Below are 15096 nucleotides of genomic sequence, written 5' to 3'. Positions count from 1 at the left end.
GGTTTGGTTAGTCCGTTCTGGGCTACAGTAGAAAAATGGTGGTGCACTGCGGCGACTCGGTGAAGAGGATCCGCTCCCTATGTAAATATGAAGGGCTCATTCTAAGCTCACAAAAAACACAATGATTTCAGTTTCATGTGATTATAAACTAATGAAAACATAGTTATGAGTATTTTTTCCATTTCTGACAATAGTTCCTCAGGATGCCACACACTGGCCCTTTAAGTACAGTACTCCAGTTAATGTACTAAGTTACTTTCCACCACAGTCCAACAATGTAGTATATACTCAGTGGTGGTAGAAGATCCTTTACTTAATAGGGATTTACCTGAATACAGAATTACGAGGCGTAAAGTACAGAATAGTACTTCATCATATCATATGCAAACATTAAAATGCTGTTTACATGTCAATGTATCAACACATCTCTCTGTTGATGCATGCAAATAAGAAGGCCTAGATACCGGACATGTACATTGTGCCGCTAATATTTTCTTACTTTTAATCGAATCATTTAAATAAATAAAAATAAAAGACAGTGGCTTGTTTTTAGTAAAGTACAAAAGCAGAGGGTTTAAAATATACTTAAAGTACCAAAATCTGTAATATTTAATATATTTTTATTTGAATCTGCAAAGGAACTAAAGGTATCAAAAAATATAGTCCAGTAAAAACTACAAAATTTGCATCCAAAATATAGGCCTAGTGAGTGCAGGGGTCGGCAACCCAAATGCGGCTCTTCAGCCCCTCTGTCGCAGCTCCCTGACGCCATGTCCACACTACTCCGTTTCCATTTTAAACGCATATGTTTTGCTACGTTTACACTGAGCGTCCACACTACGCCGGCGTTTTCGAGCACTGAAAACGGAGGAGTTTGAAAACACTCCCGAGGACGGATAAGTTTGAAAACTCCGGAGTTGCCTCTTCGTGTGGACGGTCGAAAACTGATAAGTTTGGAAACGATGACGCCCACACCCATGTTCGCTACCTGATTGGTTCTTAGCAGTCACGACGTGTCCTTCCCTGATTAGACACGCCCCTATCACCGCTCCGTAGGGCTGGTAACACCGCTGGACAAACCGCCAAAATAAAAAAAAAATGTAATAGTTTGTCAACTAAAATGTGCGTCACATCCTATTACGTCGCTATCAAGCGCCTTTCCCTGCAGGTGGCTAATTATGATTTGCAGACCTCCGCCCTCGGTAAACTACTGTAAGCTTTTGGCCAAATCCCAATGTCCCCCCTAAAGCCTAAAACCCTGAACCCTCAAGGACTTACTGACGTCACCTGGTAAGTGGTTGAACGTGAGAGACTGTGAGGGCTTGAAATGGTGCTGTCCCATATGAATGGGACAGCACTTTACTGCAACATATCACGTTACCGTGAAAACGATAAAAAATATGAAGTACAATTGTGGGTATTTATTTTATACTTTGTACTCCCTGATTTGAACGTCTTCCAGGCTCGTTCCTCACAAGATGAACTAACTTCATATAATCTATTTTCTCGTTTGTCAAAACATCTTTGATGACAAAATCAAATATTTGATGAATAAATAAATAAGTAAATTTAATAAGACATCGTCCTCTTTGTTTACCTTTTTTTCCCTCCATGCGTCCACTGATTACCCTGTGTTTAACGGCACATTGCAATGATTTGTGGGTAATTCCCTTAGGCAAAGTCTGCATCCTATGCTGACTTACGGAAAGGGTTCATAAAGGGCTCAAAATGTCTGCCAGAGAGCCCTCAAACACTCGATGATCTGACAGTGGGACAGCACTAAACCCTGACGGACTTCGCGGGAGCGCGCCTCAAAGTCCGTGAGTCCGTAAGGGTGGAGATTGGGATTGGGCCAATTTATGTTGAGCACGTTAAGAGCTCTCTAGGAAGCAGTGTTCCTGTGTATGTGTTTGGTGCTTTTATTGTGGAGGATGAGACGGAAAGAGAAAAAGAGGTTCTGGTGGAGTGTGGGAGAAGTGAACAAAGTTGCTTCCGTTTTGGCGCAGATTACGGAGCCCCGTGTTTATTATTTTATTATTATCATAAAGTATGAGCGCAACATTAACCCTCGGCTACACGATCAATGGATAAATCAAAAAAAGGAAAAGTCACGGAGGAAAATAGAGAGCTTAATTCTGCGTGGTCGTATTAATTTGCTTTCACTGCCAATGATGCTGGCTACCTGTATGCTTGATACAGTGGCTTGCAAAAGTATTCATACCCCTTGAACTTTTCCACATTTTGTCACATTACACGCCACAAACATAAATATATTTTATTGGAATTTTATGTGAAAGACCAACACAAAGTGTCACACAATTGTGAAGTACAAAGAAAATTATACATGATTTTAAATTTTTTTCACAAATAAAAAACTGAAAAGTGCAGTGTGCAAAAGTATTCAGCCCCCCTGAGTCAATACTTTGTGGAACCACCTTTTGCTGCAATTACAGCTGCAAGTCTTTTGGGGTATGTCTCTACCAGCTTTGGACATCTAGAGACTGAGATTTTTGCCCATTCTTCTTTGCAAAACAGCTCAAGCTCAGTCAGATTAGATGGAGAGCGTTTGTGAACGGCGGTTTTCAGATCTTGCCACAGATTCTCAATGGGATTTAGGTCTGGACTTTGACTGGGCCATTCTAACACATGAATATGTTTTGTTTTAAACCATTCCATTGTAGCCCTGGCTTTATGTTTAGGGTCATTGTCCTGCTGGAAGGTGAACCTCCGCCCCAGTCTCAAGTCTTTTGCAGACTCCAACAGGTTTTCTTCCAAGATTGCCCTGTATTTGGCTCCATCCATCTTCCCATCAACTCTGACCAACTTCCCTGTCCCTGCTGAAGGGAAGCACCCCCAGAGCATAATGCTACCACCACCATGTTTGACAGTGGGGATGGTGTGTTCAGGGTGATGTGCAGTGTACACATAACGTTTTGCATTTAGGCCAAAAAGTTCAATTTTGGTCTCATCTGACCAGAGCACCTTCTTCCACATGTTTGCTGTGTCCCCCACATGGTTTCTGGCAAACTGCAAACGGGACTTCTTATGGTTTTCTTTTAACAATGGCTTTCTTCTTGCCACTCTTCCATAAAGGCCAGATTTGTGGAGTGCACGCCCAATAGTTGTCCTGTGGACAGATTCCCCCACCTGAGCTGTGGATCTCTGCAGTTCGTCCAGAGTCACCATGGGCCTCTTGGCTGCATCTCTTGTCAGTGCTCTCCTTGTTCGGCCTGTAAGTTTAGGTGGACGGCCGTGTCTTGGTAGGTTTGCAGTTGTGCCATACTCTTTCCATTTCCGGATAATGGATTGAACAGTGCTCCGTGAGATGTTCAAAACTTGGGAAATCTTTTTATAGCCTAACCCTGCTTTAAACTTCTCCACAACTTTATCTCTGACCTGTCTGGTGTGTTCCTTGGACTTCATGGTCCTGTTTGCTCCCCAATATTCTCTTAGCAAACCTCTGAGGCCGTCACAGAACAGCTGTATTTGTACTGAGATTAGATTACACAAAGGTGGACTCTATTTAGTCATTAGGTCAACATTCAATCATTCAGCAGTCATCAGGCAACTTCTGAAGGCAATTGGTTGCACTCAGAGAAAAGGGGGCTGAATAATTTTACACACTGCACTTTTCAGTTTTTTATTTGTGAAAAAAATTTAAAATCATGTATAATTTTCTTTGTACATCACAATTGTGACACTTTGTGTTGGTCTTTCACATAAAATTCCAATAAAATATATTTATGTGTGTTTATGTTTATGTTTATGTGTTTGTGGCGTGTAATGTGACAAAATGTGGAAAAGTTCAAGGGGTATGAATACTTTTGCAAGCCACTATATGTGGCGAGAAATTAGCAAACAACAAGAAATGCAATGTTGAAAGCCACTTCCAGAACAAGCACACAGCATGCTGAAAGGTATCACGCTGAGATGCAGCAGCAAACGGAGCAAGTTTTTTTTCTCCTCTTCATAAGAGTTTCATATTGTTGTAGGCGAGGGTTTATGTTGCGCCTATACTTTAGAATAATAATAAAATAGCAAACACGGGGCTCCGTATTCGGCGCCAAGATGACAGCCACTTTATTCCTTCTCACACCCTTTTTTTCCAGAACCTCTTTCCTCTCTCACTTTTTCCGTCTTCTCCTCCACAATAAAAGCACAAAACACATACACCGGAACACTGCTTCTTAACATACTCAACATAATAGCTTACATAGTTATAACAGGTAAAATAGCAATAAAATGTCAAGAATTGTCTTTATTCTTGTTCTATCAAACTATAGTTTTTGTATATATAATATAACTATATAAGCTGTGATATCAAATAGTTTTTGCGGCTCCAGACGAATTTTATTTGGTGAAAAACAGGGCACAATGTCTCTTTGGACAATAAAGGTTGCCGACCCCTGACCTAGTGGAAAGTAGAAATTGTCAAGTAAAGTACAAGTACCTCAAAAGTACATGCACTTGGATACATCCCACCACAGCAGAAGATGTACATACGGTTGAGCTTCCATCTCTTTCTTTACCTTTGGTCGTTTCCACTTGACCCCTGCCTGCATCTCCAGCTCTCCTAGGGGGAAGTTGTAGTCCACGAACAGCCCGTCTCGGCCGACCGTGTTCCCGTCCTCGCTCTCCGGCAGCGCGACCCCGGTCGTCAAGAGGTCCGCCAGCCAGCTGCGGGACTGAGAGCCGAGCAGCTCGTCGGAGCAGATCGAGTCCGCGTCGTCCTCCAGCGGAGGGAGGGAGCCTTCGGACGACAGACTCAGAGACTTCTTCATGTCGGAAAAGCAGACACGCGCTCTCTGAAACTGAGCTTTCGACTTTCTGCCCTTCACTTAAAGAATATAATACTCAGAAGCCACGCCCAAAGCCAAGGTAGATGCTCACCTGAGCGCGAGGCGAGAGAGGGTGGGGCTGAAGTTTCCAGTCGAAGTATATTTACATAATATGGTAAGTACTGTATTGAGAGGTTTTGTCCGCCTATAAAATAACATTATCACTGGTAGAAGTACAAGCGGATACGGAAGCCCATTTCCGCCACTGTGATGAAAAAATAAAGATCCTGTAATTCATTATGAGAAACTTTCTCAAAATAATGAGTTACTATATTCTAATTACGACTTACTACCTCATAATTATGACTTAGCATCTCAAAATAATGAGACGTGTGTGACGCAACACCGAAACAACCACAACAATAAAAGAATGATCATATTTTGCTGGACATTCCGAAACTGGTACTTTCAAATGTTCAAAGCAGTGATGGTTCTTCTATGAACCAGCAGCTTAGTGCAGATGGAAGCCTGTGTGCTGTCATACTTATTCATCATAACTGGGGTCATTTGATTTCAAACCTTTCTCCATAACCCGTGACCTGGAGGTTCCCATGAACATTTAAGTGCCAAGATCTTTTTTTTTTTTTTTTTTTCCCCCGGTGGTTTTACAGAAGGATCCATTTCAGATAAATACCTTTAAAACGGCACAACCTGAGCAGTGCCCAAGTTTAGTTCAAGGAATTTATCCTCAAAGCAAAAATCAGAACAAGAAGCTGATCCCATCACATCTGTAAATATTGTATTCCATTTCCTTTTTTTGATTGATGATTATTATTATTATTAACGAGGTGAGAGACAAACCACTTTGGTCTCATTCAAAATGCAGATGACAGAATACTGACAAACACCAAGAAAAGAGAACACATTTCTCAGACTCTTAAATCCAGTGACATATAGAATTGTTTGAGGACCTACTTATTGTCTATAAGTCACTCAACAATCTGGGCCTGACATATATCGCTGATATGTTAACAAGCTGATGTATGGATAAACTGGTCCTGTCTAGTATTGCTACTTTTACTTACAAACAACTTTCCCAACAAAACCGTTTTGTGTTAAGGACCTGACCTTCAATTGTTATTATTGCAAGGATCTATGGCCCATTTCTGAGAATAGATGAATCAAAACGCCTAACATGATGACTCAGCAGCAGCTTTAAGCCCCGATTCATGTCGGGGTTTTATTTTCTGATTAATTACAGAGTGCAGCCAACACCCTGATATGATTTGGATTAACAAGGAAGTCAAACTCATTTGTGGGAAGAGCTGGCAAACAACTGTTAATGAAGCAACTAAAAAGGTTTTAAGAATGCTCAGAGAGCAGCACGAAGAACCAAACTCAGACACAAGCTGTACGGGATAAATTACTTTTATTGAGAAAAGAAAGTGATTACGAAAAATAATGACCTGGTTGAATTCGCCTTATCAAGTGTGTGTGTGTGTGTGTGTGTGTGTGTGTGTGTGTGTGTGTGTGTGTGTGTGTGTGTGTGTATCACTGAGATGTAGCCATGATGCTGGATACACCTGTGAACAGAAAAACAGAGAAGATGTGTTAGAGAGGGAAAATATCAAACAAACGTTGACTCAGCTAGTGCGTTCACATTATTCTTTACTTTGGTGCTTTTTTGCCAACGGCTGAGTGGGCATTTTCAGATGGACCCGCCCCTCAGTGGTACAAACTTTATCAGTAGTTCACCCAAAGAGCCCGCACAAATCAATGTGATACATACTGTCGTTTTTGTCACCAAATTTGACTCACTTTCTGGTATATTATATTACTATTCATTAATGGGCGGTAGCACTCACTCTCAAAGTCGATCTTCTCCACGATGTTCTTGGGCTTGACGCTCTCCTCCTGGTTGAAGACGAAGATTTGTCCTTCCTCGTTCTCCGTCCAGCCGTACTTGTTCATCCACACCTTCACCTGTGTGTCTGTACCAACGAAGGTTGACAAATGGGAGGTTTTTGCTTTTAACTTGTATTCTAGATTTGGTTCATTGACCTCTCTGGCAGCTCTAGATATCTCTACACTTCTTACCCAGCGGGTCTCCCAGCATCTCAGCCAGTAACCGGTGCTCGATGGTCTGGTAGGTGATGCCCACTACGTGGCAGATGACTGGAGAGGAAGAACAATTAAATAAACGGATGCTGATGTTTACACAAGTGCTTGTTTCCCGTTAACTTCCACAGGCTGTAATTACTGTAAGAGCTTAACGTGCGCTGAGTCAGAGGACAACACTCACACTTGCGAACGGAGTCCTCGAAACCAGTAATGCCGTCGATGAGCTCTCTGTTCTCCTCCAGACTCGTCTGAAGGATGAGGACACGATTAAAAGGAGACACAGAGAGGACACACTCTTTCGCAAGTTTGGAAAAGAGGAGGAAAACAAAAAGGCCTCAGAATGAGGACGAGAGAGATGATGCAGGAAGATTAGCATTTATAAAGCCTGATCCATTTCTGTTCCCGTTATCCCCGGCACAAACTGCACTCAGTTCAAACACTGGGATTGCACACCATTGGAAGCAAGTGAGTGGAAGTAAATGAGCAGCAACCTGCAGTTCAAAATAATGAATAATAACAATGTCAGCACTTTTAGGGGCAATCCCCCAGTCATGGACAAACTCTGAATTTGGAATAAAGCACCTTTAATATTTCTGGCATTCCACTTAAAATCCTAACACCAAGTTTCCCCTTAAAACCCTAACACCAAGTTTCCCCTTAAAATTAATTTAGATATCTTATTGGAACAATAAAGCTTCTTGATAATCTTCAAATAATTCATGACATTGTGTGCAATCTCCACTGAATATTGCTACTACGTCTCTCTATAGCGTCTCTCTATCGCTGTGATTTAGTCCGTGCGTCCGTGCGTGCGTGCGTGCGTGCGTGCGTGCGTGCGTCCACACACACACACACACACACACACACACACACACACACACACACACACACACACACACACACACACACACACACACACACACACACACACACACCAGTTGTATTAATGTATGTAGTCAACTGACTGTCAGATCAAATAAATAAAGTTCAATTGAATAATATCTCAATTTATTGTCAGATTTCAAAATGAACTTGATGAATTATGAATAATACATAATCTAATAAATAAATGTTCTTCAAGTAAAATAAGGGCTGAATTAAAGAATAAAATAAATAACAGAAGATCTGCATCTTAAAATAAAGTACTTGATTTTAGAAAAACGAATTGCCCTGCAGCATTAAATTCAGTTCAGTCAGGTGTGAAGTGATGTCAACCAAAAAAGCCATGATTTTATATATTTCTCATCTTGTAATAAGGTCTGTGGTTATTAAACCACTTGTTTCAGCTCTATTCCTCTCAGGTAACATCATTGTTGGACAGAGAATTAACATGTTAGGATTGTGATCACATTGGGCTCTTGGGTTTATTTTGTGCGTCTTCATTTCAAATGTGAGTGGGTATGTTTGCTCAAAAGAGTTGTGAATTAACCTATAAGAGTCTTATTATTAAGTCTTGGTTAAAGGCTCTGGTCTCTCTGACCACTTTTCTTTTTTTGGAGAACGTCATGTGAAATAACTTCTCTGACTCGCGTATTATTCTCCAACAACTCGTCTGTTGCCCGTCTCCCCCATCTGTGTGTAAATCTCCCTCGATTCGGGAAGTTTATCACAATAAACTCAGCAGATTGGCTGAGCTGCATCACGTGATGTGATTTACAACATGTAATTGGTCAGTGTGTTTCCTGCACTGCTGAACAAGTACCTTAAAAGGCTGGAAAAGCTGCGCCGGTTAAAATAGAAGCGCTCCGTCAAAATGTAATAATTCTCAATTATCTATCGGTTTTAGGTCCAGGGTCCAGATACAACGGCGTCTGGGTCAGGAGCTGGTCCGCGAGTGAGTGCGAGTGAGTGAGAGAGAGAGACGTACCCAGAAGCTCTGGAAGTGACACGTCTCCAGCAGGTTCCCCAGGTAGAGGATCTGTCTTATGGGACGTTCCTCTTGCTGCGACACTGTAGTCAAGGAAGTGCCCCACAACCCAGAGACAGAGTATTTCCCCCCCCCCCGGATCAGACAGTACAGACCGTCGGTGAGACGGTACAGACCGTCGGTGAGGCAGTATAGCCCGTCAGTGAGACATCACAGCCTTCACATCACGTATTAGCGAATGGGAGCTATAAAGGCTACAACAGTCAGATGACATCGGATGATGAAGCGGCACCAAAAGGATACGTGTGTCTGGTCGATCATACACTTGCACAGAGTGAAGTCGGTGTGTGGCAGGTTGGTCAGGGCCTTCAGCAGGATCTGTGAGGTCACCGTAGTCTGGAAGTAAGCTGGGTTGAACTGGTACCTGCAGAGGAACAGATTTAATGACATCATTGTTTTTCTGGTCTGCGGTAGAAACTGGGGATTAAATTTATATATTTATTAGGATTATGTAATAGATTACTATTAATTTATTATATACATTATTGTTTTAAACATTATTTTTTTAATTCCCTATTCATATTCCAACTAATTTACTCAAAATAAATATAAAAAAACCTTGTCTGATGAATATTTCAATATTGTATTCATTCCTCTCTTAAGAACAAACAAATGTAACAAGATAATAGACCCCATTTGTCAGATGCCTGATCAGAAAAACACTGGACCTCAAATTGAAAAGGATTGCTGTGACACATAGATTATTTTAATCATTGTATGTCAGAGCAACCCCTGTATCGTTAAAGTACTTGACTTAAGTAATTACTGGAGTAATATGCAGTTAAGGGGTAATAACTGGCAGATATATTTTTGCATCAGTGGGGCGCTAGAAATATAACAGAAAAGACATACAATGCTAGTTTAAACCATATTCTCACTCATATATGGCCAAGTGAATACTAAACACTCAACATTAGCCGGCCCGCGGTTAACGGCATAGATAACAGCAGCGGTGCCGAAGTAACTTTTAACACGGGGGCGTTAAGTGACTACTGCTAACAGAAACCGTTCCAGATTACAGATGTATTTTTGTAATAAACCGACCTTGAATCATAATTGTTTCTACAATCTTTCTCTTTTGTCAACAAGAATCACTGGAAAACAGAAAAAAAACTAACAGCAACAGGAAACAGTGGCAAAGTTTGACAACACAGCTAAACAACTCTTTGCTGTCAATGCCACTAAAACGTACAGACGACGCAAAAATACCGACAAGACATTAATCAAGTAGAAAATTAATTATTTCCACACTATGTTGGCTCCTTTGACAGTCCACACAATGGCTTGAAAAGAGACTCTAGATCGTTCTCCAAGTGACGGGCAGATTAAACAGGTGTTCCTGTGTGTTGAATGGTGGCTGATGTGACTTACAGCTTCAGGACAGCCAGGTTGGCCTCCAGGTCGTAGGCGTTCTCTTTAGCTTGCGTCTCCACATAGCGCTCCAACGTTGGGAGGTTTTCTGGGTTGTACCTGTGAAGACAGACAAGAGTATTACCCCTCAACCAAGTGTGGATGAAAATGGGGTTTTTGTGTCGTGGATGTACTTATTCTACACTGCGGGTGATTGTAACAGGCGCACAGATACAAACGGCATTTGAAGCGTTTTGCTGCTGAAAATTCTCTGAAAGACATTTTTCCCCACTTGTCCCGTCTCTTTTGTGAGCTCATACACTGCTCAAAAAAATTAAAGGAACACTTTGAAAACACATCAGATCTCAATGTGAAAAATGTTGGATATCTATGCTGATATGGACAGTTTAATGTATTAGAAATGAAAGGATGCCACATCTTTTGATGGATATAAAAGTTTCAGCTTACAGAGGGCTTAATTTTATAGACACCCTGAAAATCAAAGTGAAAAAATTGTGTAGCAGACTAGTCCATTTTGCCAAAATTAAATTTCTGCAACTCAAAATGCTTCTCAATATCTTGTGTGGCCCCCACGTGCTTGTATGCATGCTTGACAACGTCGCGGCATGCTCCTAATGAGATGACGGATGGTGTCTTGTGGGATGTCCTCCCAGATCTGCCTAAGGGCATCAGTGAGCTCCTGTAAAGTCTGAGGGGCAACCGGGTTTAGGTCAGGTGATCGCGAGGGCGATTCAATTGTATCAATTCCTTCATCCTCCAGGTACTGCCTGCATACTCTTGCCACATGAGGCCGGCTATTGTTGTGCATCAGGAGGAACCCAGGACCTACTGCACCAGCGTATGGTCTGACCATGGGTTCAAGGATTTCATCTCGATACCTAATGGCAGTCAGACTGCCGTTCTCTAACCTGTAGAGGTCTGTGCGTCCCTCCATGGATATGCCTCCCCAGACCATCACTGACCCACCACCAAACCGGTCATGCTGAACAATGTTGCAGGCAGCATAGCGTTCTCCTCGGCTTCTCCAGACCCTTTCACGTCTAGCACAGGTGCTCAGGGTGAACCTGCTCTCATCTGTGAAAAGCACAGGGCACCAGTGGCGGACATGGCAATTCTGGTGTTCTATAGCAAATGCCAATCGAGCTCCACGGTGCTGGGCAGTGAGTACAGGGCACACTACAGGGCGTCGTGCCCTGAGGCCACCTTCATGAAGTCTGTTTCTGATTGTTTAGGCAGAGACATTCACACCAGTGGCCTGCTGGAGGTCATTCTGCAGGGCTTGGGCAGTGTTTAACCTGTTCCTCCTTGCACAAAGCAGCAGATATCAGTCCTGCTGATGGGTTGAGGACCTTCTACAGCCCTGTCCAGCTCTCCTGTCAAATGGAATCTCCTCCATGTTCTGGGGATTGTGCTGGGAGACGCATCAAATCTCCTTGCAACGGCACACGTGGATGTGCCATCCTGGAGGAGTTGGACAATCTGTGCAACTTCTGTAGGGTTAAGAAATCGCCTCATGTTCCCAGTAGTGATAATGACTCTAGCTAAAGCCAACACTAGTGGAAAACTAGTCAAACAGATCAAGAGGGAGAAACTTGAATTGGCCTCCACATGCGAAACCAGTCCTGTTTTGGGGGTCGTCTCATTGTTGCCCCTCTAGTGCGCCTGTTGTTAATTCCATCAACACCAATGCAGCTGAAACTGATTAACAACCCCCTCTGCTACTTACCTGACCAGATCATTATCAGAGAAGTGCATTTGAATTCATGCCATACCCTGATAAAAGATTGTTCCTTTCATTTTTTTGAGCAGTGCATTTGTGGGCATGATGTTCCGCCAAAGTCCTTTCTCTAATTTCAGGACTTATTATCCTATGGAACTCTTAATTGCTGCTTTATTGAAAAGGATCACTGCAGAAATGAACCAGGTCAGCCTCTATTAACGACAGGGGCCCTTTTGGAGTGGAGTCATATTGAACAGGTAACATCTGTCAGCAGCTGTGAAAAGGATACCGACTCTGAACAAGCTGTAATCTTCGAGTTGGTCACAAAACAAAAACAGTATAATAAAAGACAAAAGTAATTTAATAACCAGGATTAGCTTGTCGAGCTACGGTCAGCTTCTGAACATAAAATGCAGCAAGCGAGCGACTGGGCCAGTGTCATGACTTGACGGTCTTTTAATTAAGCTAAAGTACTAATAGGCTACTACAATAAAAACATGGTTAGAAGTTTGCATTCAAATCTTAAATAAAAGTATGTAAGAAAATGTACTTCAAGTATAAAAGTACTAATTGTGAATCCTAACGGGCTTTTCGTTGTTACATACTATAATATTTGATTCTTTGTCTTCTTATTGTGATACATCTTACATGTAAGATGCATTTTTGTGGTGTAGCTGACTGCAATAGAGCCTATTTTATTCATTTTCATGTATTGTATGTATTTAATTTCCTTATGTAGTGAAGCAAACATACAATATTTCCCTCTGAAATGTATTGGAACAGAAAGTAACATCAAAGTTGTAAATAAGTTCAGTACTTTGTTTCTTTGCATCACAGATTAAATACTATGCTGTACCAAAAAGAAGAAGAAAAAGAGTTCGACCATTTCCTGTGCTGGTGCGACCAACTCAGGAAGTTGGTAGCACCGGAGAAGTCAGTCTGGAGCGCTGCTCGGTACAAGGTGCACCATCAGGGCTGCAGAAACTTGTGATGCCAAGTTTGATTTTTGTTGTCTTCTTGTATAATTTATCATTTTCAAATACATAATATGTATTTTCAAAAGGTTGTAATGTGTGACCTAATTTGTTGCTTTGCCAATTTATTTCTCACTGAAGAAAAAGGAAAAAACTGTATTATGGGAGTGACATTATTAGACAAATTAGTTTACTCAGCTTCATTAGAGGTGAGTTATTCCTAAATAAAGTTAGTTCATGAATACACAATATGGATGAGGGCCTCAACTCTACACATCAGGACTTATGTAAGAAAGTATTTATGACAAATATACTATATGCGGACAATGTTTTGGTTAGTATAAAAAAACTACAATGAACCTCCTTATTTTAACCGCAAACAACATACGACGATTTATTTGGAGTTGTTTTTTTTAAATAAAATGATCTGTAACAGTAAAATTCTTGAAGACTGTTCTGTAAATTGAAATCATTTACTGTGTACTATAAGACCATATGGACATTGAATCCTCATTCAAAACAAACAAAACTCTAAAATGGGTGTCCACACGGTTTATATATTTTAATGAATCAAATCAAGTGAGTCGAGTTATATGTACTTCCACCACTGGTTCACATGAGTTAATGTTAATGGAGAAATGTTCGCAAATCATCTGAGCAGTTAGCTAACATAAGCTGCTGTTCATATCTGCTCTTCCAGTTATACTATTCATATAACGTTACTAATAATAAAATGTTCACACTGGCGTGAGACACACACAAATAACTCCTGAACTTAATAAAAAGTGTATGAATGAGTGAATGAGCTAACCACAACTGACTTAACTCAGCAAACGTTAGCTTAAAACATTAGCCAACAGCTAAGCTATCGCTAGCTTGTTCGCCGGGTTACCGACTCGTTAACAGCATCGTACATACCTGTCGATTCCTCGCAGGAGCTTCACCACGCTCGCCCGCACCTGCTCGAAAGGCGACGACATTTGGTCCAAACTTGTAGAGCAAATTTTAAGGTGAAAACCGAATTAAATCCGCACGTGGGCTGCCGAAGAGAAAGGCACCGGGCGGAGGGAGAAAAGAGTCGGAACGGAAAGGGCGACGCACAAGGCGGACCGGAAAGTGTACAGACTTGATCAGTCAAGGGAGCGCTGTATGTCCTACACCCTCCAACAACAACAACGATATATATAGAAACATCTAAATAATAAATATGTTAGTTATCTATACTTCAATATATACATTAACAACAGTGCAAATAATGCGGACCAATGGGATTATGATGACGTGTGTAAAAATGCAATAAAATATAAATTTGAATATTGGTTTAAATGTACAGTTTAAATAAACGCAGTAATAATGTCAGAGTTAAATGATCAGTATTGCACAGCTAGAGATATACATTATGGGGTTAAATCTGCTGATTTAAAAATAATTTTGTGTATACATAAGTATCTTTTACTCCACCATCATCCAGTCTGTTCTCTGCTCCTTTATCACTGTGTGGTTTGGATCGGTCACCAAACAGGACAGGAACAGACTACAATGGACTGTCAGGTCTGCAGAGAGGATCATTGGTTCCAGCCTAACCTCCATCCTAAATTTGTATACCTCCAGAGTCAGGAAACGGGCTGGAAAGATCACTGCAGACCATTCACACCCTGGACACAAGCTATTCCAACTCCTCTCCTCTGGTAGGCGCTTCAGACCTCTGTACGCTAAAACCACCAGACACAGGAACAGCTCCTTTCCACTTGCTGTCACTCTGATGACCAATTGATCAGTCATACTGCACCTCCATTTGCACTATTACCACCATTCTGCACCAATATCCCAAATCCATTGTCCATTGTCATTGTTCTTGTTCTTTATGCTCATATATATTCTATATGTATTTATATTGTACATAGTAGCTACATGTTAAAGCTTAGTTTCTCTGTTCTACTTTGTTGTCTTTAATGTCCATGTTTTTATATTTCTCTTATTTATTTGTATATTCTATGTATGTACAATGAGAGCCATGTGAAAACCGGAGTCAAATTCCATGTATCCGTATGCATAGGGGTATAAATACAACGTACCCTTTAAGTTGTTAATGTCTGTATGACAATATCAAATGTATATCTTAGTTTGAGCAGTTTACGAGTAATCGTTTGAACGGTCACACGGAACCATTTGTACAGAGCGTGTTCCATGACAAACACAAACCAG

At 41.3% G+C, this 15096-nt stretch overlaps 2 protein-coding genes across 3 annotated transcripts in view; both read right to left on the bottom strand.

Moving 5' to 3' along the window:
- Positions 1 to 4805, bottom strand: part of zgc:85932 (uncharacterized protein LOC405875 homolog) — a 48482-nt gene extending 43677 nt beyond the window's left edge. Inside the window, exon 1 of the mRNA XM_068706867.1 lies at positions 4530 to 4805. Within this exon, the coding sequence (XP_068562968.1) occupies positions 4530 to 4781 (252 nt within the window). The 5' untranslated portion in view covers positions 4782 to 4805. The remainder of the gene's footprint in view (positions 1 to 4529) is intronic.
- Positions 4806 to 6190: 1385 nt separating this feature from the next.
- eif3k (eukaryotic translation initiation factor 3, subunit K) lies at positions 6191 to 13986 on the bottom strand. 2 transcript variants are annotated; one of them, XM_068706865.1, is made up of 8 exons: positions 13810 to 13986; positions 10198 to 10296; positions 9070 to 9190; positions 8767 to 8844; positions 7081 to 7147; positions 6876 to 6953; positions 6644 to 6769; positions 6191 to 6361 (listed from the first exon to the last, which is right to left on the bottom strand). In XM_068706865.1, exons 1-8 carry the CDS (start codon positions 13869 to 13871, stop codon positions 6330 to 6332), a joined length of 663 nt encoding a protein of 220 aa, XP_068562966.1. In that variant the 5' UTR covers positions 13872 to 13986; the 3' UTR covers positions 6191 to 6329. The 2 variants fall into 2 exon arrangements, with proteins under 2 accessions (XP_068562966.1, XP_068562967.1); XM_068706866.1 differs by having other exon boundaries at positions 8767 to 8841.
- Positions 13987 to 15096: the final 1110 nt, after the last annotated feature.

Source organism: Cebidichthys violaceus, unplaced genomic scaffold (assembly GCF_023349555.1).
Source record: "Cebidichthys violaceus isolate CVI_PGR_0920_01 unplaced genomic scaffold, fCebVio1.0.p SCAF_120, whole genome shotgun sequence".
Classification (NCBI taxonomy): Eukaryota; Metazoa; Chordata; class Actinopteri; order Perciformes; family Stichaeidae; genus Cebidichthys; species Cebidichthys violaceus.
The sequence above is the reverse complement of the archived record's forward strand: the minus strand, read 5'-3'. Positions and strand labels throughout refer to the sequence as shown.